General features: G+C 35.6%; 5 protein-coding genes across 18 annotated transcripts; 4 read left to right on the top strand and 1 right to left on the bottom strand.

Annotated features, from left to right (window-relative positions):
* Window positions 1-419: 419 nt before the first annotated feature.
* LOC129578981 (enhancer of mRNA-decapping protein 3) lies at window positions 420-3,229 on the top strand. The gene is made up of 6 exons (XM_055468413.1): window positions 420-1,009; window positions 1,097-1,246; window positions 1,370-1,862; window positions 1,942-2,452; window positions 2,519-2,603; window positions 2,681-3,229. The coding sequence occupies exons 1-6, from the start codon at window positions 846-848 to the stop codon at window positions 2,943-2,945; spliced, it is 1,668 nt and encodes a 555-aa protein (XP_055324388.1). The 5' UTR covers window positions 420-845; the 3' UTR covers window positions 2,946-3,229.
* A 117-nt stretch (window positions 3,230-3,346) lies between these two features.
* Window positions 3,347-15,227, top strand: LOC129578979 (E3 ubiquitin-protein ligase Nedd-4). Of its 13 annotated transcripts, none has more exons than XM_055468401.1 (16): window positions 3,351-3,940; window positions 4,032-4,297; window positions 8,947-9,026; window positions 9,274-9,355; window positions 9,439-9,647; window positions 10,059-10,218; window positions 10,290-10,359; window positions 10,450-10,507; window positions 10,592-10,694; window positions 11,292-11,649; window positions 11,723-11,847; window positions 11,950-12,248; window positions 12,330-12,623; window positions 12,700-13,098; window positions 13,185-13,321; window positions 13,400-14,260. In XM_055468401.1, exons 2-15 carry the CDS (start codon window positions 4,115-4,117, stop codon window positions 13,285-13,287), a joined length of 2,523 nt encoding a protein of 840 aa, XP_055324376.1. In that variant the 5' UTR covers window positions 3,351-3,940; window positions 4,032-4,114; the 3' UTR covers window positions 13,288-13,321; window positions 13,400-14,260. The 13 variants fall into 13 exon arrangements, with proteins under 13 accessions (XP_055324377.1, XP_055324374.1, XP_055324376.1 ...); XM_055468403.1 differs by having other exon boundaries at window positions 3,376-3,940; window positions 9,439-9,638; XM_055468404.1 differs by having other exon boundaries at window positions 3,447-3,477; window positions 9,439-9,638.
* LOC129578984 (polyglutamine-binding protein 1) lies at window positions 15,190-16,407 on the bottom strand. Its single transcript, XM_055468418.1, has 2 exons — window positions 15,929-16,407; window positions 15,190-15,858 (listed from the first exon to the last, which is right to left on the bottom strand). Exons 1-2 carry the CDS (start codon window positions 16,354-16,356, stop codon window positions 15,318-15,320), a joined length of 969 nt encoding a protein of 322 aa, XP_055324393.1. The 5' UTR covers window positions 16,357-16,407; the 3' UTR covers window positions 15,190-15,317.
* Window positions 16,408-16,606: 199 nt separating this feature from the next.
* Window positions 16,607-19,534, top strand: LOC129578982 (nucleobindin-2). 2 transcript variants are annotated; one of them, XM_055468414.1, is made up of 9 exons: window positions 16,696-16,876; window positions 17,098-17,202; window positions 17,290-17,400; window positions 17,512-17,610; window positions 17,682-17,750; window positions 17,822-17,981; window positions 18,052-18,117; window positions 18,185-18,522; window positions 18,636-19,534. In XM_055468414.1, the coding sequence occupies exons 1-9, from the start codon at window positions 16,748-16,750 to the stop codon at window positions 19,194-19,196; spliced, it is 1,638 nt and encodes a 545-aa protein (XP_055324389.1). In that variant the 5' UTR covers window positions 16,696-16,747; the 3' UTR covers window positions 19,197-19,534. The 2 variants fall into 2 exon arrangements, with proteins under 2 accessions (XP_055324391.1, XP_055324389.1); XM_055468416.1 differs by lacking the exon at window positions 17,512-17,610 and having other exon boundaries at window positions 16,607-16,876.
* A 1,089-nt stretch (window positions 19,535-20,623) lies between these two features.
* LOC129578983 (EGFR adapter protein-like) lies at window positions 20,624-23,417 on the top strand. The gene is made up of 4 exons (XM_055468417.1): window positions 20,624-21,480; window positions 21,649-22,073; window positions 22,334-22,617; window positions 22,800-23,417. Exons 1-4 carry the CDS (start codon window positions 21,350-21,352, stop codon window positions 22,986-22,988), a joined length of 1,029 nt encoding a protein of 342 aa, XP_055324392.1. The 5' UTR covers window positions 20,624-21,349; the 3' UTR covers window positions 22,989-23,417.
* The last annotated feature ends 623 nt before the right edge of the window (window positions 23,418-24,040 follow it).

Below are 24,040 nucleotides of genomic sequence, written 5' to 3'. Positions count from 1 at the left end.
TCGAAAATATTTTTTTTTTACAAATCTTGGAACGAACGCTTTAATATCCACACTTGATTATTTAAGACTGCCAGCTCCTTATTTTTCTTCATATACACCTACATCGATGATTGAAATGAAATGGAATGAAACGAATGGATAAAGATTATAAATTTATCAATTCATATTATCTCTTATTGTAAATTTGTGTCTAAAAATATACCTCAATTAAAAATTAAACAAAAATTTATGTGTCTATCCATCACACATATGTGATTAAAACCCGTGTTTTTTTTATTTATTCTATTTTCGTTATATCGTTTTGATTTTCGAATGATCATCGAAACTGTTAGTTTGAAAAATGATTCGAATTCGCCGCCACATAGACGAAGTCATTCGTTAAAACGAACCAACTTCAGTTCAATTATTGGCCTTAATATCAAAACTGTCAGAGCCAACTTCAGCCATATTGTATTATGTTTCAGCGATTTTTTGTTGTTTTACTCGCAATAAACATTCTAAATACTGAATCAGTTCATTATTTTCTTGTATAAGCAAAAAGTTTTGTATTCAATTTTTGTCCTATGTTCAATTTATGATAAGAGTATATTACCGAATTGTTTCATGGAAAGTAGCACAAACAACTGATCCTGTTTGGTTATATTTTCTTTTATTGAAAAGAAGAACCAAAGCATATTTTTGTTTGGGAGCACAACAAACAAGTTTTGATACTTTCACAATTTGGCGTAATTCAAAAGCGCATCTTGGCAAAAAGGAAAGATTGTCAGTGGTGATTGAATGAAATTTGTCCAGTTATTTTTGAAAAATTGTGACGTGAACTTGACGAAAACGAACACCAGATAAATATGAGTGAAAATTGGATTGGAAAGTCTGTTTCAATCAAATGCATCGATGACTTTGGCATTTTCCAGGGCACAATCAAAGACGCAAATGCATCGAAAATTGTGATATCGAGAGCATTTCGTAATGGTCTTCCGTTGAAAACGCCAGACGCGGAGGTCACAATAATGTAAGTCAGCGTCTTTATCAATACTTTAAAATTCATCAGTACAAAATCATTTGACTATCCATTTATGCATATCCCATCTATTTCCAGGGCTAAGGATATAGTTAAGATAAGTCTGATACCGTCACATAATGCAGCCAACGTAAATAACGGGTCGCAAAATAATGCGTTACAAATTGATGAGCAAATATTCAACAAAATCAATATCGCTAGCAAGGAGGCAAAACCAGTGGCAACCAAGTACGCATATACGCATATTATACATTTTGTTACCGTTTTTCATCTTCTTTTTTTTTTCATATGTCGTCACGCTCAGTGTTAAATGTAAATATTATTTTAATTTAATTTCTATTGCTCGAATAGATCGCCTCCGACCAATCAAAAGGCCAATTTTAAGGCAAAATCACCAATCAGCATCAAAAATCCATTTGGAAATTTCATTCCAGCAAAAGTCGAAGTGAACATGGCACATTCGAATTCAAGTGCACAAACAGTGAATAACAGTGGCAGTGGCAATGCCAATAAGACTAATAATTATAGCAACAACGCCAACCATAAATTGGCACAAATCCCAGTTATATTGCAACGCAATGCAAGTCAACCAATTGATATAGCGTCATCGACAAATAATGGCGCTTTTCATAAACCAAGTGCACCGACGGTAGCACAGCAGTTGGCATTCAACAAAATGGACAAAAAGAAAACGAATCGTAACCGCTATGACAAAAATATTACGTTCAGCACGCCTGTTGACGATCCGGTTATGGATGAGGACTTTGATTTCGAGAAAAATTTGGCTTTGTTCGACAAGCAAGCTATTTGGGATAAGATTGATGCAAATCAAAAGCCGGACTTGGTAAGTTTGATTATAGCGCATAGAATTCAATCAACGAATGGAAGAATTGAATAGAACACATTTGTTTATTGAATTTCAGGTCCGACAAACTGGCCACGTTAATAAAAAAGTGAAAAACTATAGACACGACGAGAATATTTTAACTGCAAAACCAACTGGCTATCGCCAGATTACGTTGAAAGATCGCTGTGCTCAAGAATATGTAACTGACGACGGGTTTATTATTCCGACGATTTCGTCAGAAATTCGATCGCGAATTTGTTTGCAAGCCGAAGTGTTTGGCTTGGACTGGGAAAGACAATGCGATATGCTGTCAAGAAGCTGCGTGGAACTGTGCTTGCAAATGTTGGGTGGTGCGCGTCGACTGTCGCTGAAGAACCAGCATCAGTGGCCGAAAATTGCGATAATTTGTGATGAAATGTGCAACGAACGATGTAGTGAAGTGGGATTTGCTACGGGTCGCCAATTGGCTTCACAGGGGCTACAAGTACATATTTTAGTGAAACCAAATCTGAGCTATGCGCTCCGCAGCAATCGTGAGGCTGAACTGTTCAAGGCGACCGGCAATGCGATAACGATGTCCGTTGACGGTAAGCACTTTCTTGATTCATTCTCTTTTGCAGTAGATAATTCATGGCACATTTGTTCATTTACAGAAATGCCATCGTGTGATCTCATTATTGTATCGCTTCCAAAGCCAATTGTTGATAAGAATGTTCTGAAATGGATTAACGAAAGCAGGTATGTACTAATAAAATCAACATGAAATATTGTTCCGAATATCCAAATGTAAGAATTGATCATTGAAATGATTTTAGATCACCGATAATGGCCATTGATCCCCCAGTTACCGGTATTCCACTCTTGACGATTAAGTGCTCCATTCTTCCAATACTACCACTAGAAAATATATCGGCCGCTTGTGGCAAATTGTACTTGTCCAATCTCTCCATTCCGGAAAAGTTCTATCGTGATGCTGGGATCAATTACAAAAGCCCATTTGGTCATAAGTTCGTGATTCCATTGCATCTGGTGAACGAGAATGAGGCGGCAAAAAGTGATAATGAAATATCGTCACCTTGAGCACATCAGAACATCGGCGCACGTCATACGGTGTGCCACTAACGGTAAAAGAATAATATGGTTCCAGTACAAGCAGAAGGACAACATCGACGCAAAATTCTTATAAAATTTCTATTTTGACCACCATTGATTTCAATCAATAGGCAATTTTTTTTATTTCTCTCTGACTCTTAATTTTGTATTACCATATCCATAGAAATGAATCAAAACCAAAACCGAAACAGAAACAAAACCTCCAACATTTTGCCTGTGAAAATAAAGATACCAATTTCTTATACCGTAAACAATGAAAGTTTCACTTGAGTTTCTTCAGTAACGCATCATTTGACTGCGGTGCGTTGAACGAATTGCGTTTGACGCTTGCCTTCGTTTCACTAGCCGCACGAGAAGAAATATACACACATCACGTTTGACAGATAAGGAACTCACAGTGTCTTTGGATTTCTGTGTACACCATACACACAAATGTTGGGAGTGTGCTGCGCTATTGCTCGTTATTCTTTTTGTTAGATGTGAGACAGCCAGAGCCCATGTAATCACAATTGCAAAATCAGTTTTTAATTTCAATTGAAAGTGTTAAACATTCCTCACAGGCCATACAATTTTTGGTTATCAAACGAAGATAATCATGTAGTCAGTTTCCGTAGAAAAGAAAGAAAAAGTATCACTGAATTTATCGCCAAATGAATGAAAATCTGCCAAAAGTAGTAATAAGATGAGCACCGATCGTATTTGTTTATCATTGTTTCTGTTTTTGTCATCTGGTTGAAGCTAGTTTTTTTTTAAATTGAATTTAAATAGTTTGGAAATAGTCATCGAATTGGAATAGATTCCAAGATACGGTCAATTATCTACGTTTTCGGTGGATTTGTTACAATACATCGGATAAGAATCGTCCGTAAGGAATTTTGTGTGTGACTCAATCGTTTGGCATGCAAACGTTTAATGATTATGGGACCATAAACAGTTATTAAAAAAAAGTAGCCGCCGTTGGGGTACCGTGTACTTTTGATGTTGTTTTTTTTCTTCATTGTTTATAAAGTGTAACGACATTCCAAATAATTCCATAATAAATGTTTTTACTAGCCGACCCAAATCATTATTAAGTATTTCAAGAACGAATAAAGCCAATTGTTTGTGCCGCGAAAAGTGCAAAAAAAATAAATATTATGAGGCCTCATATGGATAACACCAATAACCCGTTTGGTTACACATCAGCGGCTCGACCAACATGGGAAACGGCAAGACCTCAACCACCTCCAAGGCGACGTGCCAATTCTTTACAACATGTACCCACCGTGGCTTCAACAAACATGCGACCAACCAGGCGATCACTATTCAATACAACTGTGGTATGCGTTTTGTTTTCTTCTCATCCGATTTCAATTCGGTATAGTGTACCTGGTTAAACTGAATAAAAAGCCATGATAATGAACGAAAGTTAGAGCAAACGACACAGCCCTGATCAAAGTTCGGTCGAAGTGAGATTTCCAACACGCGCTTCCACTCCCAAATTGCATGTTTACATAAGTGTTGAACATTATATCAAAAGTTGCATATCTGATTATTGCCGATGAATTTCACGAGAAATGTGTGCAAAATTCTAATCTGTTGCGCTTTTCAAAATCGGATAATGGTTTTTCTGCTTCAAATAAGGGGAGAAAAATGATGAAATCTTTTTTTCTCAATTTCATTTTGCCTCTCTGAAAGAACGAGAACGAAACATCGTACGGAAATCTTAACGGTGAACAGCTAGAATTGCTAAGATGAATGATATCTTTTTGTGTCGCCAAAATCAGCAATAATCTGATTAGACGTTATATGGACGATTCAAGATCGCGCAATGTACGTGTACAGTGTGTTAGTGTTGAAAAAGACCATGAATAAGTTCGCTCACATGAAACTGGCATGCTCATGCAATTGAGTGCACGTATCAAAATTTAAAGATGATACAGAGTTTTTAAATCACAAACAGTGTTTATCTTAGCTCAAAATTTACCGAACAATAAAGATATCTCACCCTTGAATTGAAATATTGTAACGATGATTCAGATCAAGATATCTTCTCAATTCTCCTTAGATATATTAAACATTTTTTTGTTGTAAATTCAATATGACATTAGCTTCGATTTATATTTTTTGGAATATTATCGGAGTACTCGAAATCCGAAATCAACCGTGAAATATTCATAATTCATGTCATTGATATGTTCTCAAAAAAAACTTTTTTAATTAATGTTTCTACTGTGATTTTTGTTCCATGATATATATATGCTTTTATTGTCTACCCAAGAACAAGCCGACATTAATCAAAATATACCTTCCAAAAATTTCAAATATTTCGAATAGTTCTAAACAAATAATACTTGGTACTGTTTCAAATTAAAAAGAAACAAAGTCAAAAGGAAAATCGAAAATCAAAATCAAAAATCGTTCCCAAAGTTTCGAATTAGCAATTTAAATTGCAGTCAAAAAACGGCAATATCGAAACATTTTTCAAAATTTCAAAAACAGACTTTTTCCTAAATTCATTTGGTAGATTCTCTTGGTAAATGCGGTCAACAATTGTCGGTACGATTATTGGCACATGGCTATCACAGCACGATTCAGTTGTCCATCCATCACAATTCTCTCTTTCTCCATCTCAACCTTCTAAAGCCCAAATCCATGGTGATGAATCGATCTCTGTAGAAGGAACATTCCTTAAACTTTTTGTTATGATAGATACTTAACAAATTATAATCACCATGCCGATTTCATTTTTATCTGGATGAAAAGAAACCGCCAAAAACGAAAAATTCTCCTTGTCATATCTGCGTTACTCAGTCCAGCATATTCAAAATTAAATTTGTTCTACTATTTATACGAACGTTTCATACTCATTCATTTTCAATTCAACTCAATCCAAAGCCAAAATAGTACAATCAAATCAAACACAAAACTAATTAGCTATTTCATCATTTCGGATCATTGAATTCAACAAATAATTCATTTCTCCTCTTAGAATAGAGAATACGGGGTCTCTGGAAATTTTCATTTTTTTGAGTTTCACAAAAATCATTGCATTTTTTCATTGGGAATCAGTGATGTGAATTTTGTTGGCGCTTTGTGACTGTGATGACAACGAAATAATCATAATTGTAAATAGTATTAAATAGAACTAAATCATGAGATCCCAATTATAGCATTCAAAATTCGTAGAGCTCTCTGTGTTCGTCAATTAATTGTTTAATGAACAAAACAATGAAATGACAAAAACGATGGAAAGAAAGTGATCGAGGTGCGATACGAAATAAAAGCCAAACAAACTAACTATTTGAAATGAATTTCCAATTCGTGTTTGGTCTTAAATGATATGGATGAACGAATGCCTTTTCCACGGATTCAAACTAGAACAAATTAACTGAAGAGTGTTTACGGTATAAACACTTCATCTATCGGTTCGCAATTCCTCAGACAGCTCTGTAATGAAACGCAACGTTTGTTGCTTATTCACAAACATATATGTATTTCAATATGAAAAGATTCGTAGCTACATTGAAAACACTACACAATATACCCACGACGCAAAATGCGCGTCTATGTGTATGCATTGAACGCCCAACAATTGTTTAAGTCATTCATTCATTACGATTACTGTTTCCATCTTCGTCTCTCTCTCTCTCTCTCTTTCTCTCTCTCTCTCTCTCTCTTCCTCTTGAAGATATGAATCACGCTTTTCTTGTGTGTGTATTGCTTACGACTGGCGTTTCTCTCCAGTGGTCGGCTCACCAGAAACGCACAGATGTATGTAAAAGAATGTGTGTGGTTACCCTACAGCTGAAGAAAAAAAATCATTTAACGCCGCTTGTGTGTGCGATACACTGCGTTTCGAACCAACCAAAAAGCCAATGAATGTCACACGTCAATCGTTGAGATGATCAGAAAGTCGAAGAAAAAAGAAAAAATATGTAATACTACTAAATCTGTTTTTTTTTATTATTGAAGTATAAATTCAAACATTGCATTTCGTGTGCGTGTGATTTAGTTCGGTTTTAAAGAAATCGTTTTACTTTTTTATATTTTGTGTATCGATTTGTGTTTTTTTTTCTTCGAACTTATGGATTGGTTCACAAATAAATAACAAATTGATGAAAACAATACATGAACTTCGTTTCTTTGTGTGTTGAAGAAATTGTCAGTTCATTTCAAGTTTCTATCCATCGTTTGGTTTGTCGTGTTTGATTATTTTTCACCGTGAATTTGTTTGTAATTACGGTTGTTTTTTTTTCCTTTTCACAACTAACGTTGGCAATCACAGCAACATTTGGAAATAAAGCAAAAAATTCCGCGAAGAAGTCGAGATAAAAATATTCTTTTGGAAAGAGGGACTTTTTTCGTCAAAATTGCAAGCTGATGCTTTCCAAAAACAATTGATTGACGCAAATTGTTCCTTTGAAGAATTGCCTAAAACAATAAAAGAATCAGTGCAGTGATAAAAACTATATCGAAAAACTAGAAGCAGTAAGGCATTTCGAAGCACCGACTCAATCAAAATGTCTTTGGATGGTGGTGACGGTGATGAAACAATCTACGGCTTTTTGCCAGGTTCAATTGAACCTTATGTGAGTCATACAACTTTTAATTATTATCCTTTTGCGACACATAGAAAATTCTTCGAAAATGATGAATCAACTGTGACAAATGGACACACACTCACGTACACACACATACATGCTTAATCACAAACATACGAACAAGAAGAAGAAAAAAAACAAGATGATGGGGAAAATGTTACAAGAACGAAAAAAACATTGTGTAGATAAAATTCATTCAATCAAGGAAATGATAACGATACTCGAAACTAAAATAAAGAAAAATTAATGGAAAAATGGAACGAAATTTTGGGATTGGTGTGAAGTTATATGTTGATATTAGAATATTTGCACACATCGACCCGTGCCATATTGATTCAATTTAGCAACAATGGAGAGTTATTAAAAGAAGCCAAAGTAGATTAATATGTTTGGTGGCCGACATGGATAGAGAATTTGCAAGGCGACTTAGAGAAAATCGACAATTGGATCTTCGGGTCATGCTAAATTGAAGTGCATTACGTTATTTGGCCGCTCGTGTATCATGCTCTGCACCACGCACATATCCGATCATTTATTCATGATGAGAGAGAGAGAGAGAGAGAAAGAGAAAGAGAAAGAGCGGGCGAGTGAACCAAAGTGAAATGTGAATTATAACACACTGCAAGTGAGCAATAGTCATAAACAAAACAGCACCAACAGAAGCAAAATAATGAGTACCGATTACACGGACTATCAAACAAACGAACAAATAAAGTCAAATTAAGAATTCAAAGATACCGATTTTGTGTCAACTAAAGGCGAGAAGGCTGGAAATCGTTGACACGATCAATGTGTGTGTTTGCTTGCGTTGAATTGTGTTTGTTTGTGTGTGTGTGTGTGTGTGCGTACATGCATGCCAGAAGAAAAACATCGGAAGTGACAACACAACAACCCAACTTTGTTTGCACAAGGTCGTTGCTTGTTACTTGAAAATTAACTACAAATTATTAGTTTTGGTATCGAATGCTTTGGTCACATGCGATTTGATCACCACAATAATAAAAACTGTAAACCAGTTTCATGACACCCCTGATTTCAATTAACCATCCATAAAAGCAGATCGACAATAAATTTGCCTAGAGTCGGCGAAATGGAAGCTAAAATATTCATTTCATGTTGGATAATGTGTTGATTTATGTTAGAAGCAGCATTTCGCATGATATTTTTTTCTCAACTACTTGGCGTGATGGCATTTCATCATTTCTCACACTATCAGTCTCTAGGGGAGTAAGGGAGAAATATACGTTTTATATGTGTGCTTTGCAATGACTGTTCGCCCAATCGTTCAAAACGGAAAAACAACAAAATACAATAAATTAAAAATATTCTTCTATCTTTTTCAACACATGTTATAAAAATTATACGCTTTCCATTTTCATTCACAGAGTGAAGAGGGCACGAGCCAACTTCGAATCAAGATTATATCTGGACAATCACTAGCAAAGAAAGATATATTCGGTGCAAGGTAAATATATGCGATAAACAAAGAATTACGAGCAAAAGCACATATCCAGTTGTTTGTCTGTATTCCATTCAACGTGCCTTTTGCGTTTCAATTATACATGATATAATCCAGTGGAATATATGCGCAATTCTTGTCACCTGCAAAAAATACATATTTTAGCGACTTTGCTGTTGTTTCTTTCTTGGTTTTTCTCGACTCTTCTATGCTGTGCTTCGATGCGGATTAATGACGAATCCAAACAACACAGTGATCCTTACGTACGAATAGATTTGAATACTATTAATGGCGATATAAACATCGACTCAGTTTTAACAAAGACCAAGAAAAAGGTAAATAAAAACACGAATCTCTGAAATGAAATGGGTATTTAATCATTATTACATTAAAATTGATATACAATTCACTCACACAGACGCTGAATCCTGTTTGGAATGAGGAGTTCGTCTTCAAAGTGAAAGCAAACGAACACAAGCTTGTGTTACAGGTATTTGATGAGAATCGATTAACGCGTGATGATTTCCTCGGAATGGTTGAAATACCATTGGCGAATTTGCCCAAAGAACAAGAAAATCGTGCAATTGCACCAAAAAGCTATCCTCTGCGACCAAGAAGGTCAGTTGGGTATGTTTGTTTTTTTATTTATTGTTTTTCTGTTTGTTTTAAAAAATCTTCAATCATATTATTTATATCAAAGCATAACATCCCATACGTTTATCAGATTTATCGTATGCATTACGTTATTTGAACGCATTCACAGTACAAAATCGAGGTGGTATTTTCTAATTTTGTACCGTATCTCACGGTAGAGCCACCATCAATTAACTCCACCATCAAATATCGAAACGCGACATATCTGATAAATTTATGCACTCAACTCATTTATTAATAATGAATTCGACGCGCGTTGTGCTCTGATTTATGTTCATAAATTTGTTTATCTTTTTTTTTTCATTTATTTGGCTCAATTGTTGACACGAATTTTGAATATCGACTTCATTTTATAGATATATTTTGTTTTGGTCATTTTTATAGCGCTCGGTCCAGAGTAAGGGGAACGCTTGAAGTATATCATGCATTTATTCGTGATTTGGATGCTTCGGATACCTCATCATCAACTAACAACGAACCAGATTGGGAATTAGTAAATGAAGGAGAAACGGAGCCCGATGTTGAGACAGTTGCTCATACCCAGGTTAGTTTACCGACTATTTATATTATTTATCAAATGTGTGAGCTATGTTCAATCAATGTTTTCCTTCTTAGGATGCTTATGGGACATCGTCCGCCGCTGATCCGCTACCAACCGGCTGGGAAGAACGTCAAGATGCAAACGGTACGGTTTTCTCTGAATAAAAACCATTGAACTGTAAATTTAATTCAAACACATTTCTTTTTTACGTTTCATCAATATCGCTGATTGCAGGTAGGACATATTATGTGAACCACATTGCCCGAACAACGCAATGGGAACGGCCTTCAAGGTACTTGATAACAGCTGTCAATCAATTAATAGATATTTTTTTTTAACACGATCAATGCATTTATTTTGAATATTTTACGTGTAGGCACACAACCACAGTGTCTGGTAGTGATATTGATGCTGCTGCTATGGAATTTGAACGACGTTTCCACATTAGTGTTGATGCGTCAGAAGATCGTGAGCACCAGGTAGATAAACATTTTTTTTTTGTTTATGGCATAGCATGATGTTTTTTCTCTTTTATTCACTTGACTTCTTCGAATTCTTTCATCTATCATTATAATGCATGTTTCTGAAAACCGTTCACGAAAACCCATTTTGTGGTTTATATCGATTTCTTGGGCTGATTTAAATTTTGACACGTCTCGATAAAATTGCACACAAATTAACCTCTAATACTAGCATGACCAATTTGATGACAACGACTCAAATCATTCATCACTAAGTGTCTGTAGTGATGACGCATCTCTCGATGATGAACCACACCAAGACGTTGCTTCTGAGCATCCTTTGGTAAAACTTCGATAATAATTGCTAGCTTTGATAATTGCCTATTTGAATCGCTTGGCTAAACACAATCTAATAACAGAGCAATTTTTTTTCTTACTGTGAACACGCGCTTATTGTATAAACTATTTAGTACACTGTTGATGTCTTTGCGAAATTAACTTTTTTCCGAAGATTTGGGCTTTTTGTGTGTAGTATCGAACGACATTTGTTTTTATTGTAACGGAATGTTGAATTCAAAGTGATAATATGCCTATGTGTTTTTATTCGTTATACAGCATGAGGATACAGACACGGCAGACAGTGGCTCATCGAATACAGCGGCTCGTCCAAATACCGCAACAGGTCAATCAAGGCAGAGCTCAAGTGATGAAACATCGACAAGCGATAGCTCACACACCACAAACAATTTAGAGGCAGGGCTTCCCAGTGGCTGGACAATGCAAATCGCGCCAAATGGTCGCATGTTCTTTATTGATCACAACGAAAAGAAAACCTCTTGGATTGATCCACGCACTGGTCGTGCAAGTCCAATGCCAAGTCAAACACGACCTCCCGAAGATGACTTGGGTCCATTGCCCGAAGGCTGGGAAGAACGTGTTCATGTAGATGGTCGAATCTTCTTTATTGATCACAGTGAGTTTACTGCTTTCAATCTATTGGATCATGAATTTTGTTCAGTACCTAACATTGTGTATTTAAAATTCAGATACAAGAACAACGCAATGGGAAGATCCAAGATTATCGAATCCAAATATAGCCGGCCAAGCAGTACCTTATTCTAGAGATTATAAACAAAAATATGAGTATTTTAAGAGTCAGCTAAGGAAACCAGTGAGTTTTTTCTCCTGTTTTAATTTAATTTGTATCAACAAAATACTATAACCGTCCGAATGTGATGGAGCCGAAAAATAATTCAAATTTTTCTCTAAACAGACGAATGTGCCTAATAAATTCGAAGTGAAAGTGCGTCGAGCGTCAATTTTCGAAGATTCCTATCGAATTATAAATACCGTGAACAAAACCGATATTTTGAAAACAAAATTGTGGATTGAATTCGAAGGAGAAGCTGGACTCGACTACGGTGGCTTGGCCCGTGAATGGTTTTTTCTTTTGTCAAAGGAAATGTTCAATCCATATTACGGACTGTTTGAGTATTCAGCTATGGACAATTATACGCTTCAAATCAATCCATTCAGCGGACTGTGCAACGAGGAGCATTTAAATTATTTCAAGTGAGTAACACAATTGTGCGCATCAAGTGCTAAACAGAGGTCACAACAGACCGCTAATATACATTTGATTTATTTCTGCAGGTTCATTGGAAAAATTGCTGGAATGGCTGTTTATCATGGAAAATTATTAGATGCGTTTTTCATTAGACCTTTTTATAAAATGATGTTACAAAAACCGATAGATTTAAGAGACATGGAATCCGTTGATATGGAATATTACAATTCGTTGCTGTGGATCAAAGAAAACGATCCAAGTGAATTGATGCTCACATTCTGTGTGGATGAGGAGACTTTCGGCCACACCAGCCAACGTGAACTCAAGCCTAACGGTGGTAACATTGAAGTCACAAATGACAATAAAGACGAATACATAAGGTGAGTGTTGATCACAAAGAAAATGCCGCTTTCCATTGCACTCTCATTCATACAAACTACGATTATCCCATTGCAGATTGGTCATTGAATGGCGCTTTGTATCCCGTGTTTTATCGCAAATGAGCAGCTTTTTAGACGGTTTTGGTTCAATATGCCCGTTGGCTTTACTGAAGATTTTCGACGAAAACGAATTGGAATTGTTAATGTGTGGTATTCAAAATATTGATGTTAAAGACTGGAAGAAAAACACATTATATAAAGGTGACTACTACGCAAATCATATTGTAATACAATGGTTTTGGCGTGCTGTATTATCATTTTCGAATGAGATGCGTGCCCGTTTGTTACAATTCACGTGTGGAACATCACGTGTGCCGATGAACGGTTTCAGAGAATTATATGGTAGCAATGGACCTCAAATGTTTACCATTGAAAAGTGGGGCACACCGGAATCTTATCCGCGAGCACATACATGGTAAATATTCTAATATATTTCGTGCACATGAACTGATAGCGTCCAAAACAGAATGGTCAACAATAATGGTTCCTTTTTTTCCCCAGCTTCAACCGTTTAGATTTGCCGCCATATGAGAATTACTCACAATTAAAAGATAAGCTAGTGCAAGCGATTGAAGGCAGTCAAGGATTTGCGGGCGTTGATTGAATTATTCATGGAAATTATGCGGAAATATTGATCGGTAAATATCTTAATTTTTTGCTTAAAAAAAATTAACCATAAAAATTTGAAAAATAACATCGTTTCCATTCTTTCGCAGGCTTAACTTTATCAACAGAAATATTGTTCATGAAAATCGATTTAAAATCGATGCAAAACACAACACATCCTGTCATTTCCTTAAATCTTTTCTCTTGCCCCCGCAATATTAAATCGTAGTAGAATAGGCAAGGAAATGAGAACCAACATCACAGTCGGTTTGCGCAATATTTAAATGTTAAAAAAAATCAGCGAGTAGTTCTTTTTTTTTCAATTGTCTTTGAATTCAGAAATAATCGTAAATATTTTTTTGACAGTAAATGGGATATGGAAATTCATCTATTTTGCGCTTATTTTTATTCATATGAAAAGTGAAGGAAAAAAAAATTAGGAAAAAACGCAAACGTTTAAAATTTGATAGCTGTTACACTTATTAATGGATCGACATAAAATGAATGCCTTCTTTTATCACATTCCCGTTGAAGAAAAAAGAAGAACATGATGATGAACGTAATATTTATTTTATATATATGTAAATGATAATATGAATGGAATTTTTTAAAAGTTGATATGTGGCAAATGCAGTTTTTGACATGCAGTAAATAAACTACACAACCGAATCGAAGCAGATGGAATAGCTCTGAACGAAATGCAAATAAATCAATAGCAAAATATTTTAAGCTCAGGAATTTTAAGTTTATAACACGCTTTATCAAATTGAGTTCTCTCCGTAATTGTATTGAGAAAATGAAATAAGATCATTAGAGCACATGATGCAAACAATTGACAACATCTTGTTGTGTGAGTTATATTTCCGCCCAAAACGAAATATTTCTAACGATCTACATCTACATCAATTGTTTTTTTTTTTAAGATAATAAAAAGTTTTCTTGTCCCACTTATTTTTACAATTCAATTAAAATATATGCTTTATATATTGGCGTCATTTTTCGATAGATACAGAACAGCTTTGTAAGCAATATAACAAAAAAGAGTCTATGTTAAATTTTTAGTCAGTGAATACTGAGGGTGTGAACGAAAAGTGGCTATTTTTATGTAATGAGCAAATTATTCTGCGTCAAATCTTGACATCAACACATAACGCATCGATGGATATTCATTGTGAATACCAGATAACAAAAATGTGACCATTAATTGGTCCTCATGTGCGATCAACATCAAACCATGCAGAATTTTTCTCGCTTGCTTAAATTGATGGCTTTTATTGACATCTTCAGCACCCATATGTATTCTGTCGATGGGATTTTGTAGGAAAACTTACATAGGAAGGATATTTGTGTTTTGCACTCCTCATGGTGGGTCACGTTGAATCACAAAATCAATTCCATCAATTACTATCGCGGAAAAGAGTTGATTGAAAAAATCAAAAAATTTCCATTCTCCATTCTCTTTTCTAACTTCTATTCCATCTGATTCGTTCAATTGTAAAAAATACAGAAATTTGTTATTAGTACTTACAAAATTTAACCACTTTCATTTTAAATTTGCCTTTCTATAAGACAAATTTCGTAGCTTAAATATCCCGCCAGACAATTTGAAAGTACGTCGATCCAGTGGCTTGTATGAACTATTCTCGTGTTCGACAAGTTATTCGTCGCAACGATTGCAGTACTCACTTGCTTTGTGTGGTCACAATTTCAAATGATGAACCAATGTACCAAGCCACAATAGTTTTGAATTCTTATGTTAAAAGTCAGTAACACCTACCGCAAAGATGTGTAAATGCGACCAATTGACGCCAGATATTTTGTTGTATACTAATTAACAATTAGTTCAATTTTCAAACAAAACATCCTTGCCAAAATGTAACAAAACAAATAAGAAAAAAAATAAGAAAAACGATTTTACTTTATTGGTTTTATTCGAAACATGTTCAGCTTTTTATTTTTCTTTTAAATTACTTCATCAATCTTCAGATTCGGATTATTTTTGTATTTAATTTGCTTGATTTATGTGTTCTAATCGTCCTGGTGCTCGCTTTCGTCACTGTCATCCTGGCCTTTTTGTGCGTTTGCTCTTAGAACTGCTCCAGGGTTTGGATACGGTCGCATCTGAAATAATGCACCGCTAACTGTAGAATCTGCACCAGTCTTTGTATTTTCACACTCAAGTCCAGCCGACCATTTTCCTCTGGGTATGTTGGAGTATGCAGCTGGGTCCATTGGATCCAGTGCTGTTTCAGCTGCATCTTTTTTCATACGTCTTTCACTTTTCGATCGCAACACTTTATCCAGATCGCGTGCTTTCGGCTTCTTTATCGGTGTCGGCTTTGGTTGTTCACGTACAGCATTTGATTGATTACTATCACTCGTATAGCCCGCTTCAACTCCATCCATTGTTTGTTGAACATTGCTCTCTTCATTTTCGTCTTGGTCGGGCAGAGAAGCCTCTAATTCTCTACGCAACACTGCTGCACTTTTTGTTTGGACTGATCTCGGGTGAGATGGCGGCAACCATGATACAGTGTCATCAACTGGATTCCAATAGTAATGAATTCCCCTGCACACAATAAAAACAAGACAATTTAAACTATATTCTTGAGGCAAAATGCTAAATTTCTTTAACTCACACTCCTTCGTCATAGATTTCCTTCCAATCTTTGGGTAATGGATACCTTCGCAGCAATCGAGCCTTTCGTTTTGCATAGCTCTTTGGCGGTTCTTTGATACCATCACCAAATGTATTTACACAGAATAGCGAGCATCTATGGTGAATATTGTATTTGTTTGGACAGCCTTTATAGCCGTTAATACTGCCGTCAACTATTCGCTTCTTCAATCGCTCGCTCCAAAAGTTGTGTTGTGACTTCTTGGAATGCGATTGAAAATCGTAGTCGTACTCGAATGGTTGAGCTTCATCAACATCATCATAGTCTTCGGCGATAATTTCCTCAGCTGGTGCATTTTGTACGGCTTTTTCGCTTGGTATTCGTTTTACACTCTTATCCACTAAGCCACGTTTTGCTAAACGTTTCAACAGTGCCGGCGGTAATGGCATTCTTTTATTATTTTGTTATTCTTAACCCACGATTTATTTAGTATATTTTAACTAGGGCCAGCAGCACTCGCAACTCAACTCAAAAAGACTGACCGAAATGTCAAAGCAATGGTTTACTTACACATAACGACATCTGGTGGCTTTTGAACGAATCATATTAAAGTCAGTTTTTATCATAGTAATATACCTTCTACAAGACTATTATAAATGGTCAATAACAATACATTTGATACGTCAGCGTCAGATGCGACTACGTGTGTTTTAGTTTAGAAAAATCATTGACGAAATCACATCAAAGTTGCTCAGACTGCAAATATTTCGGTTTCTGGAATAAAATAGACAATAAATAATATTTTAACATATTCACAAGTGCACCAGTTCACATTGGCTAATGAAAATGAAGCAATTCGTTTGGTTTCTAGCTTTAGCTTTGCTAGTTAATATTGTCGTTGGCCGAGCAGTGAGCAAAAAAAAAGAAGAACAACAAGTCGAAGAACACCCTGAACCAAGCGTACAAGAGGTAAGCTAACTAATTACTTATGAATATGAGCGGTGATTTTTTTTTTCTTGTTTCGGGTTTCATCCAAAGTGAACTAATAATGATAAGAGAAATATTCGATTCCATATGGAATTTTCCAGCGAATTTTTTCTTCTCATGATAATGAATCATAAATCTCTCAATAATTTCATCACATATAGCAACTATGACAATTTTCATTGATAAATTCGTTGGTTTTCCAGGATGCTCTCGAGTATGAACGGTACTTGAAAGAAGTAGTAAATGCATTGGAAACTGACCCCGAATTTAGGAAAAAACTAGACAATGCCACCGATGTCGATATTCGCGTATGTATCAATACAATCAATGCATTAGGTTTTAGAAGGCCCACAATTTAATAATAGTCATTAACTATCCCTTGTTCTTGACTCTAGTCTGGTAAAATAGCTAACGAATTGGAGCACGTCAATCATCATGTCCGGTCGAAATTGGACGAAATCAAAAGACGCGAGATTGAAAGACTTCGACTGGCTGCCATTAAGCATGTAAGTTGCAAACGATATATTACATCGTTATTATATTGTAAAATACACCTTTTTCCTTACCTTTATCCATATACAATCCATGTCTAATATATCTTCTTTAAAATTCAATAGTATGAACTCACCAATGACATAGACCGTGAACATTTGAAGATTGCCGATCACAGGCATGTAGATCACGAAAATCCCCACACTTTTGAAATTGAAGATTTGGTTTGTGATTTGAAAATTGAACATTTTGACCATTTTCGATTAATTTTCAATTTTTCTCTTGGAATTTAAAGAAAAAATTGATTCACAAAACATCCGAAGATTTGGCTGAGGCTGATAGAAAACGACGTGAAGATTTCAAGGTAATTTCATCAATTATTCACCAATTGGTGTGTTTTATTTTATCCGAATTTAAATCTATTCGTTTTTTCAGGAATATGAGATGCAAAAGGAGTTTGAAAAGCAAGAAAAACTGCGTGCAATGGATGAAGAACACAAAAAACAGTACGAAGAAGAATTGAAGCGTCAAACCCAAAAACACAACAAACACGAGCGTATTCATCATCCAGGAAATAAAGCTCAACTCGAAGAAGGTGTAGTAGAAGATGATGATGATAAAATAATTGCAATATTCATTATTGAATCATGTTTTCTGTTTTGCAGTTTGGGAGAAGCAGGATCACATGGAGGCAGCCGATTTTGATCCAAAAACATTCTTTATGATGCACGGTAAATTGATCATATTCATGGATCACTAATATTCGAAGTAATTCCATCATCGAAATTAAATTTGTAGATCTTGATGGCAATGATTTCTGGGATGAGACTGAAGTGAAAGCATTGTTCGTAAAGGAATTGGATAAAGTGTATCAATCTGGCCTTCCCGAAGATGATATGCGCGAACGTGTTGAGGAAATGGAACGGATGCGAGAACATGTGTTCCGTGAAGCTGACACAAACCATGATAATTTGATTAGTTTAGACGAATTCATCGCACAAACCAAGCGTGAAGAATTTAATCGTGATCCAAACTGGGATACAGTCGATAATCAGCCGCAATTCACACACGAAGAGTATTTGGAATTTGAACGACATCGGCAAGAAGAAATTCAACGATTGATTGCCCAAGGAGCGGTAAGTGTTAGCGACAAAAATGAACACAATTCTATTTAAAAAATAAAATCATACAATGAAAATGACACCAAAATGTTTTTCGTCACTGTTAATATGCTCGTGTGTTTCACTAGCTGCCACCCCATGCAAATATGCCACAGGGTTATTACCCTAATCAACAACAGCAACAGTATCAATATCAAGGAAACTATCCTCAACAAGTTCAAATGCATCCTAATCAAGTGCATCCAGGTCAAATCAATCAGGGACAAGTGTATCCCAATCAGGCCTATCCAAATGCTCAAATCCAACAGCCCATTGGACAAGTAAATCAGGGGCAAATGCATCCAGGACAAATTAATCGAGGACAAGTGCAACCTGGTCAAATGAATGCAAATCAAATTAACACACAGTATCAACAAGGCAACGCACAATACCAGCCTCCATCGAATATTGGCAATCAAAACATCAATAATCCCAATATTAATGTAAAACCCGCTGGTCAAACTGGTAACCAACAACAGTTCCAACAAGCTGGTAATCAGAACTTGAATGCAATTCCTGTTGCGGCCGCACAAAATTCGGCTAATTTAGCGCAGAATCAAGCTAACGTACAATACCAACAACAGCCAAAAATACCAGAATCGAATTTGAATCAAATAAACGCAAACGCCAAAGTGGAGACCAAAAATTAGAGCCGTTCAAAGTCTCACCTAACGAAAACGAATTGAAGGATTTGGATATCTACTTTAAGGCCGTAATTTAATGTTTCTACTCTCTTTTTCTTACTTCACGATCGTAATTCAAAGAACATGAACAATTCTTCCAAAAATAAAATGTCGATTTTTTATTTCAATAATACACCCAACTGAATTCACTATGAAATTGTTTTACGCAAATTTTATTCAATTGTAAAAAGAATTCCATCGATGTGATAATAAGTACTAAAGATTCAAAATTTTATTTAAATAGTCTCATTTGTTTTTCAACAATAAAAAATTACAAACATTTTCGTTTTGTAAATTGGTTTGTATGAGTCTGTTTTTTTATTTCTTAAATTCTATCTCTTTCTCCCTCCGTCTATCGCCGTAGAGCATATAAATCAAGTGAAAATGATTGCTGACACAAATTGTGATAACATGAAAATCAGTCGTGGATGGTAAAAGTGGCAACTTTGTATTTGGCTTTTAAGTTCTGACACAGTGAACTATATTCCCACATTTGAATCGTCAAAAAGAACGGGTATTTGAAAGGCAATTTGTGTTGCTACTCTTTTTTTTGTGTGAAACAGCTGAACAACTATTCAAACAAAGCGATACGCGTCTATTTAAACAGATGGGACATTTTTGAACTGCTCAAATTCAGTACACATGTCACTGTGCATATGTACTGTGTGCTGACCACAAATAATGAAAAATATAAAATATAATTAAGCATCGTATTCAAACAGATCATCAGATGTTTTTTTTTGCAAAAAAAAAGAGCAAGTGCGACTTATTCCCTATGTTCGTTAAAAGTTAACGCGTTAAAATAGAGAAACGAGCACTTGCTTCACTCGTGTGATAATCTCCATTGGATTCCCCTTTGCATACGAGAGCGCATCTCCAGGCGGGAGGGTATGTGTGGCGAACAAGAATCAAAACAAAAGGCATTCAACGAATCAGAATCACAGCCAAACAAAGTGTGCAAAACAAACGAATTTTCTCTCCCCTCGCGCTCTGCCAATGCGTGTGTGTGCTCTTTTTTTATTCGCTTTTCGTGTTATCTGTTCTTTTTGTTGGCTGTAGCCAGCGTGTTAGAGCGTTACATGAAAATATGTGCAGCTATTACCACACAGCTCTACCGCTACCGCTATCCACATGCTCCGTAAGTACGGCAACAATTTACTCAACGCGTGTCAAAAACTTGTGTTTACTTGTGTTTGGTCTCGTTTTGTCCCCTCGCGACGTATCACAACGCATTTCTCTAGCAATCGAGACTGTGCTCTGCTTTCGGTTTGTTTTCATTCACTTGCGTATCGTTTTTCCGTCTTTCCGTTGTCGTTTCACTCACTCACTCACTCACTCACTATTTTCGGCATGATATATTTTCCACAATTGTATTATTCCAGGCATTTGAGCACATTCCATAACACGCTGCCGAAAATGCGAAGCACGTCTTAATGTTTGCCAGCGTGGTGCTCTATGATGTGCACCAAACACTTTTTTTTCGGCTAAGGTAGTCAACCAAAAAATCAAATTCGTTTAGTCAACGTTTGATACTCCAACTCTGCTGAAGGGTTTTTTCGGTGGTGCGCTGCGTCTTTTTCATCAAAGACTCTGCCGACTTGTCTCTCGATCCATGTTTTTGATTCCAAGTGGTTCATGGATTTAATGGAATTAGAAAAACAATGATCATCGCAGTGAAAATATGCATAACAAAAAGGATTTCTTTGGCTAACATTCAATACGACAAATGGATTAATTGAAGAAACTTCACAAATTCCAATTTACGAAAATTCCGTTAAATTTGAATTTGTTCCGATTGGACAATGTATAACGTGTTATTCTGTGTGTCTTTGAGTACGATTCAATTTCAAGCAATCCACAAAACTCTATGGAAAATTCGTTTGTGTGTGGGGGATTGAGTACAGTTATCTAATGGATTAAAGTTGAAGATTTGTTCATCTAAATTGATAAAAGTTTGAACGAAAATCAAATTGGAAAAGTTCAAAAGAATCAACTAAAATTGTCTGATGATGATGGTGTGATAATGAGACATTGTGTTTGCAAAACAGAAAACATTGTGATTTAGGTGTGGTTTCAATTGCTAACGTGTGCAACAGTTTAGAGTGAGAATATTTTAAAAAATGAATAACGATTACAAGAATACATTCAACAACAACAACGGCGAAAAGCCGATGAACCGCTTCTTCGCACTGTCCAAGAGTTCACCATTCCGACAGCGTCCAACCAATTTATTTTCATCACAAAACTTAAAGTAAATGTTTCACCAAATCTCACCAATTCGTTTTTTTTTTCTCTTCAAATCATTTCTAAAATTATCTTAAGCTTTCGGTTGTAATAACTGTTATACCTGTAAACTGTAAGCTGTAGAAATAATCATCATCTCATTGATCTCTCTTTGTCTATCCATTCTAATATACAGTCATATCAATAACAACAACAATCTTGAAAATGCAACGAATCAACGTCTTTCATCGTCGAGTTCGGAAGAGGATAATTCACCTACATCGTATAACCTGAACAATTGTCGAAAATTTATTGATAAAGCACCACTTGTGAAGCGCTTATCAAATAGTTTGCTTCGAAGTGGAGATGAATACCGTCCATTGTTGAATGAAAACAATTTTACAAGTACCAGCAATTATCTATCAGCTTCAACAGCGCAAATCACATCGAAAGTCGATAATATAACGGACGATTCACTATGCGATACAAATGAACTGATCGCCAGCAAATTCGGCGATTCGTGCCGCAAGTCTTTGACATCAGTGCTGTTGGACAATCGACGCACAAAGGACTACTGCGAATTCGATTTCAAGCAAAACTTTTTGCGTGAAACAAGCAGTGGTAAATATATTGTTTTTTTTTTCTTCTTTTTTCATGTAATGTTTCTATCGTAGATGTTTTTATTGCATACGACCACGGTCATACATATAAATTACTCTAATTAAAGAAGCTAATCACAGTCTATTTCACGATTCAACTGATTTTTTTTAATATTCCTTTTCTTTGCATTTCTTTGATTTTTGCCTGCGATCAACCTGTGCACACGTTTCGGTGATATTTCTGTTTCATTTCGTTTGCAATTGGATGCCATTAAATTGTAGCCAATTCAAGCCCAAAAATGTTTGCCTTTTCGACAAAACAGAAACGTATACGTGGTCTTAGTATAATGGAACAAACCGAATTGAAGGACGCACCATGGTTTCAAATTGGCGTTCCGCGTGAAATTTCCTTGGAGGTGTTGCGACGTAAGCGCCCCGGTGAATTTTTGGTGCGTGAGAGTAGTACAAAACCGGGATGTTTCGCATTATCATTACGTGCCCCGCCACCAGCACCGAAAGTTGTTCATTATCTCATTTTAAGGACCCCGAGAGGATACAAAATCAAAGTAAGTTAACTAATTAAACGGTGAAAATGAAATGTAGCCGCGAATCAATAGTAAATTTCCAATAAAATGACTGTTATAATAATAATTGGTGTTTGCTTAAGCGGATTAGTTTTATTACAGTTAAATTTATACGTTTGTCCTTATTTCGTGTGTGTGTGTGTGTGTTTGTATATTCTGTATAGGGATGTGCGAAAGAATTTTCTTCATTAAAAGCACTGATAACACACCATTCTGTGATGCCGGAACAGCTCCCTCTCTGTCTATCACTCCCAAGACCGAAGCATCTAATGACCGAACGACGAAACCTAGATGATTATGAAATACTGAGCAACTTTCAAAATATGATGGTTCCAACGCTAGGTGATATTTGAACATCAAATGCAATAACATTTAAACGAATCTCATTATTGGATGATCTTCATACTTTTTTGGCGGTTTGAAATAAGAAAACCGGTTATTTTTTCATATCAAAAGAAAAAAAGTTAATTTTCTCTAATGATAATAATTCTATTTTACTAACTCGGTTGGCATGAAATGCACGCATGTTTTTTTTCTTCTTCTTCAAAGCATATGAAAAATGAATTGTGATGGATTGTATTCTATTCCGAATTCTTCAAAGAGATACCTTTTCAGTGTCAGAAGTAAAAAAAAAAATATTTTTTATATATTATAATAATATTTTATTCAGTAGGTCACATTTCAAGTTGATTGTGCACAAGTTGTATTCTGTATTTGTAGCACTGAATGATGTATATGGAAATATAAAACAAAAGTTTAGATCAAATTAAACGGAAAAAAAACCGTCGTCTTTCATTCACTTCGACTACTTATCAAAACGAATGTCACACAAAAGGAGGAGATGGTATGGATTTTCCTGGTAAGTGAATTTATTGTATAAAACAAAACAAAAAGAACGTAAAGAAAATAGAAACCGTTGAGAGAATTGCCCGAATGGAAGCAGATGGAAAATTGTGCCAATGCCTGACGCAAATCTTTTGAAACTTATAATTCACATTTAAGACCCATTCCGAATTCGAGTTAATTCTAATTAAATCGCTTTTTTACTCTTGGCGGATCCTTTTTAAGGAGCTAATTGTGTGCACGCTCTATATCTAATTGGGAGAAATTAGAGAAACGGCAAGAGAATTTCCACTTCACTCAATCGCTCAATTCAAATGTTCTGCACATTGACGCACATCTTTTACGCACCCGAAAAACCAGCGAATTTATCATCTCGTACATATATATATATACAGCAAACAAATGGTTTCTGGTGACGCAAGCCATAAAATGGAAAATTTCAACAATAAAGCTGTAAAACTTCGGAAACTTAGAGACATTTTGCGTGTGAATAAATCGTATAATTGTCATTTCAAGTTCGCGTTGATACATTGCGCGCTTTAGATTATAATCGAAACTGTAA

This window comes from Sitodiplosis mosellana, unplaced genomic scaffold (genome assembly GCF_009176505.1).
Source record: "Sitodiplosis mosellana isolate CC-2019 unplaced genomic scaffold, AAFC_SMos_1.0 Smas_scaffold_6226, whole genome shotgun sequence".
In the NCBI taxonomy this organism is placed as follows: domain Eukaryota; kingdom Metazoa; phylum Arthropoda; class Insecta; order Diptera; family Cecidomyiidae; genus Sitodiplosis; species Sitodiplosis mosellana.
Note: the sequence above shows the minus strand (reverse complement) of the source record. Positions and strands in the feature narration are given on the sequence as shown.

Excerpts from the sequence above, each read along its gene's own strand:
- LOC129578982 (XM_055468414.1), top strand. The coding sequence starts at position 16,748 with ATGAAAATGAAGCAATTCGTTTGGTTTCTAGCTTTAGCTTTGCTAGTT. Across the intron at positions 16,877-17,097 it reads CTGAACCAAGCGTACAAGAG|GATGCTCTCGAGTATGAACG; the intron begins GTAAGCTAACTA and ends TTGGTTTTCCAG. Across the intron at positions 17,611-17,681 it reads CTTTTGAAATTGAAGATTTG|AAAAAATTGATTCACAAAAC; the intron begins GTTTGTGATTTG and ends TGGAATTTAAAG.
- LOC129578979 (XM_055468399.1), top strand. The coding sequence starts at position 4,115 with ATGAGGCCTCATATGGATAACACCAATAACCCGTTTGGTTACACATCA. Across the intron at positions 4,298-8,946 it reads CACTATTCAATACAACTGTG|AGTGAAGAGGGCACGAGCCA; the intron begins GTATGCGTTTTG and ends TTTCATTCACAG. Across the intron at positions 11,650-11,722 it reads AATCTTCTTTATTGATCACA|ATACAAGAACAACGCAATGG; the intron begins GTGAGTTTACTG and ends TTTAAAATTCAG.
- LOC129578981 (XM_055468413.1), top strand. The coding sequence starts at position 846 with ATGAGTGAAAATTGGATTGGAAAGTCTGTTTCAATCAAATGCATCGAT. Across the intron at positions 1,010-1,096 it reads GACGCGGAGGTCACAATAAT|GGCTAAGGATATAGTTAAGA; the intron begins GTAAGTCAGCGT and ends ATCTATTTCCAG. Across the intron at positions 1,247-1,369 it reads GCAAAACCAGTGGCAACCAA|ATCGCCTCCGACCAATCAAA; the intron begins GTACGCATATAC and ends TTGCTCGAATAG.
- LOC129578983 (XM_055468417.1), top strand. The coding sequence starts at position 21,350 with ATGAATAACGATTACAAGAATACATTCAACAACAACAACGGCGAAAAG. Across the intron at positions 21,481-21,648 it reads TTTTCATCACAAAACTTAAA|TCATATCAATAACAACAACA; the intron begins GTAAATGTTTCA and ends TCTAATATACAG. Across the intron at positions 22,618-22,799 it reads CGAGAGGATACAAAATCAAA|GGATGTGCGAAAGAATTTTC; the intron begins GTAAGTTAACTA and ends TATTCTGTATAG.
- LOC129578984 (XM_055468418.1), bottom strand. The coding sequence starts at position 16,356 with ATGCCATTACCGCCGGCACTGTTGAAACGTTTAGCAAAACGTGGCTTA. Across the intron at positions 15,859-15,928 it reads GAAATCTATGACGAAGGAGT|GGGAATTCATTACTATTGGA; the intron begins GTGAGTTAAAGA and ends TATTGTGTGCAG.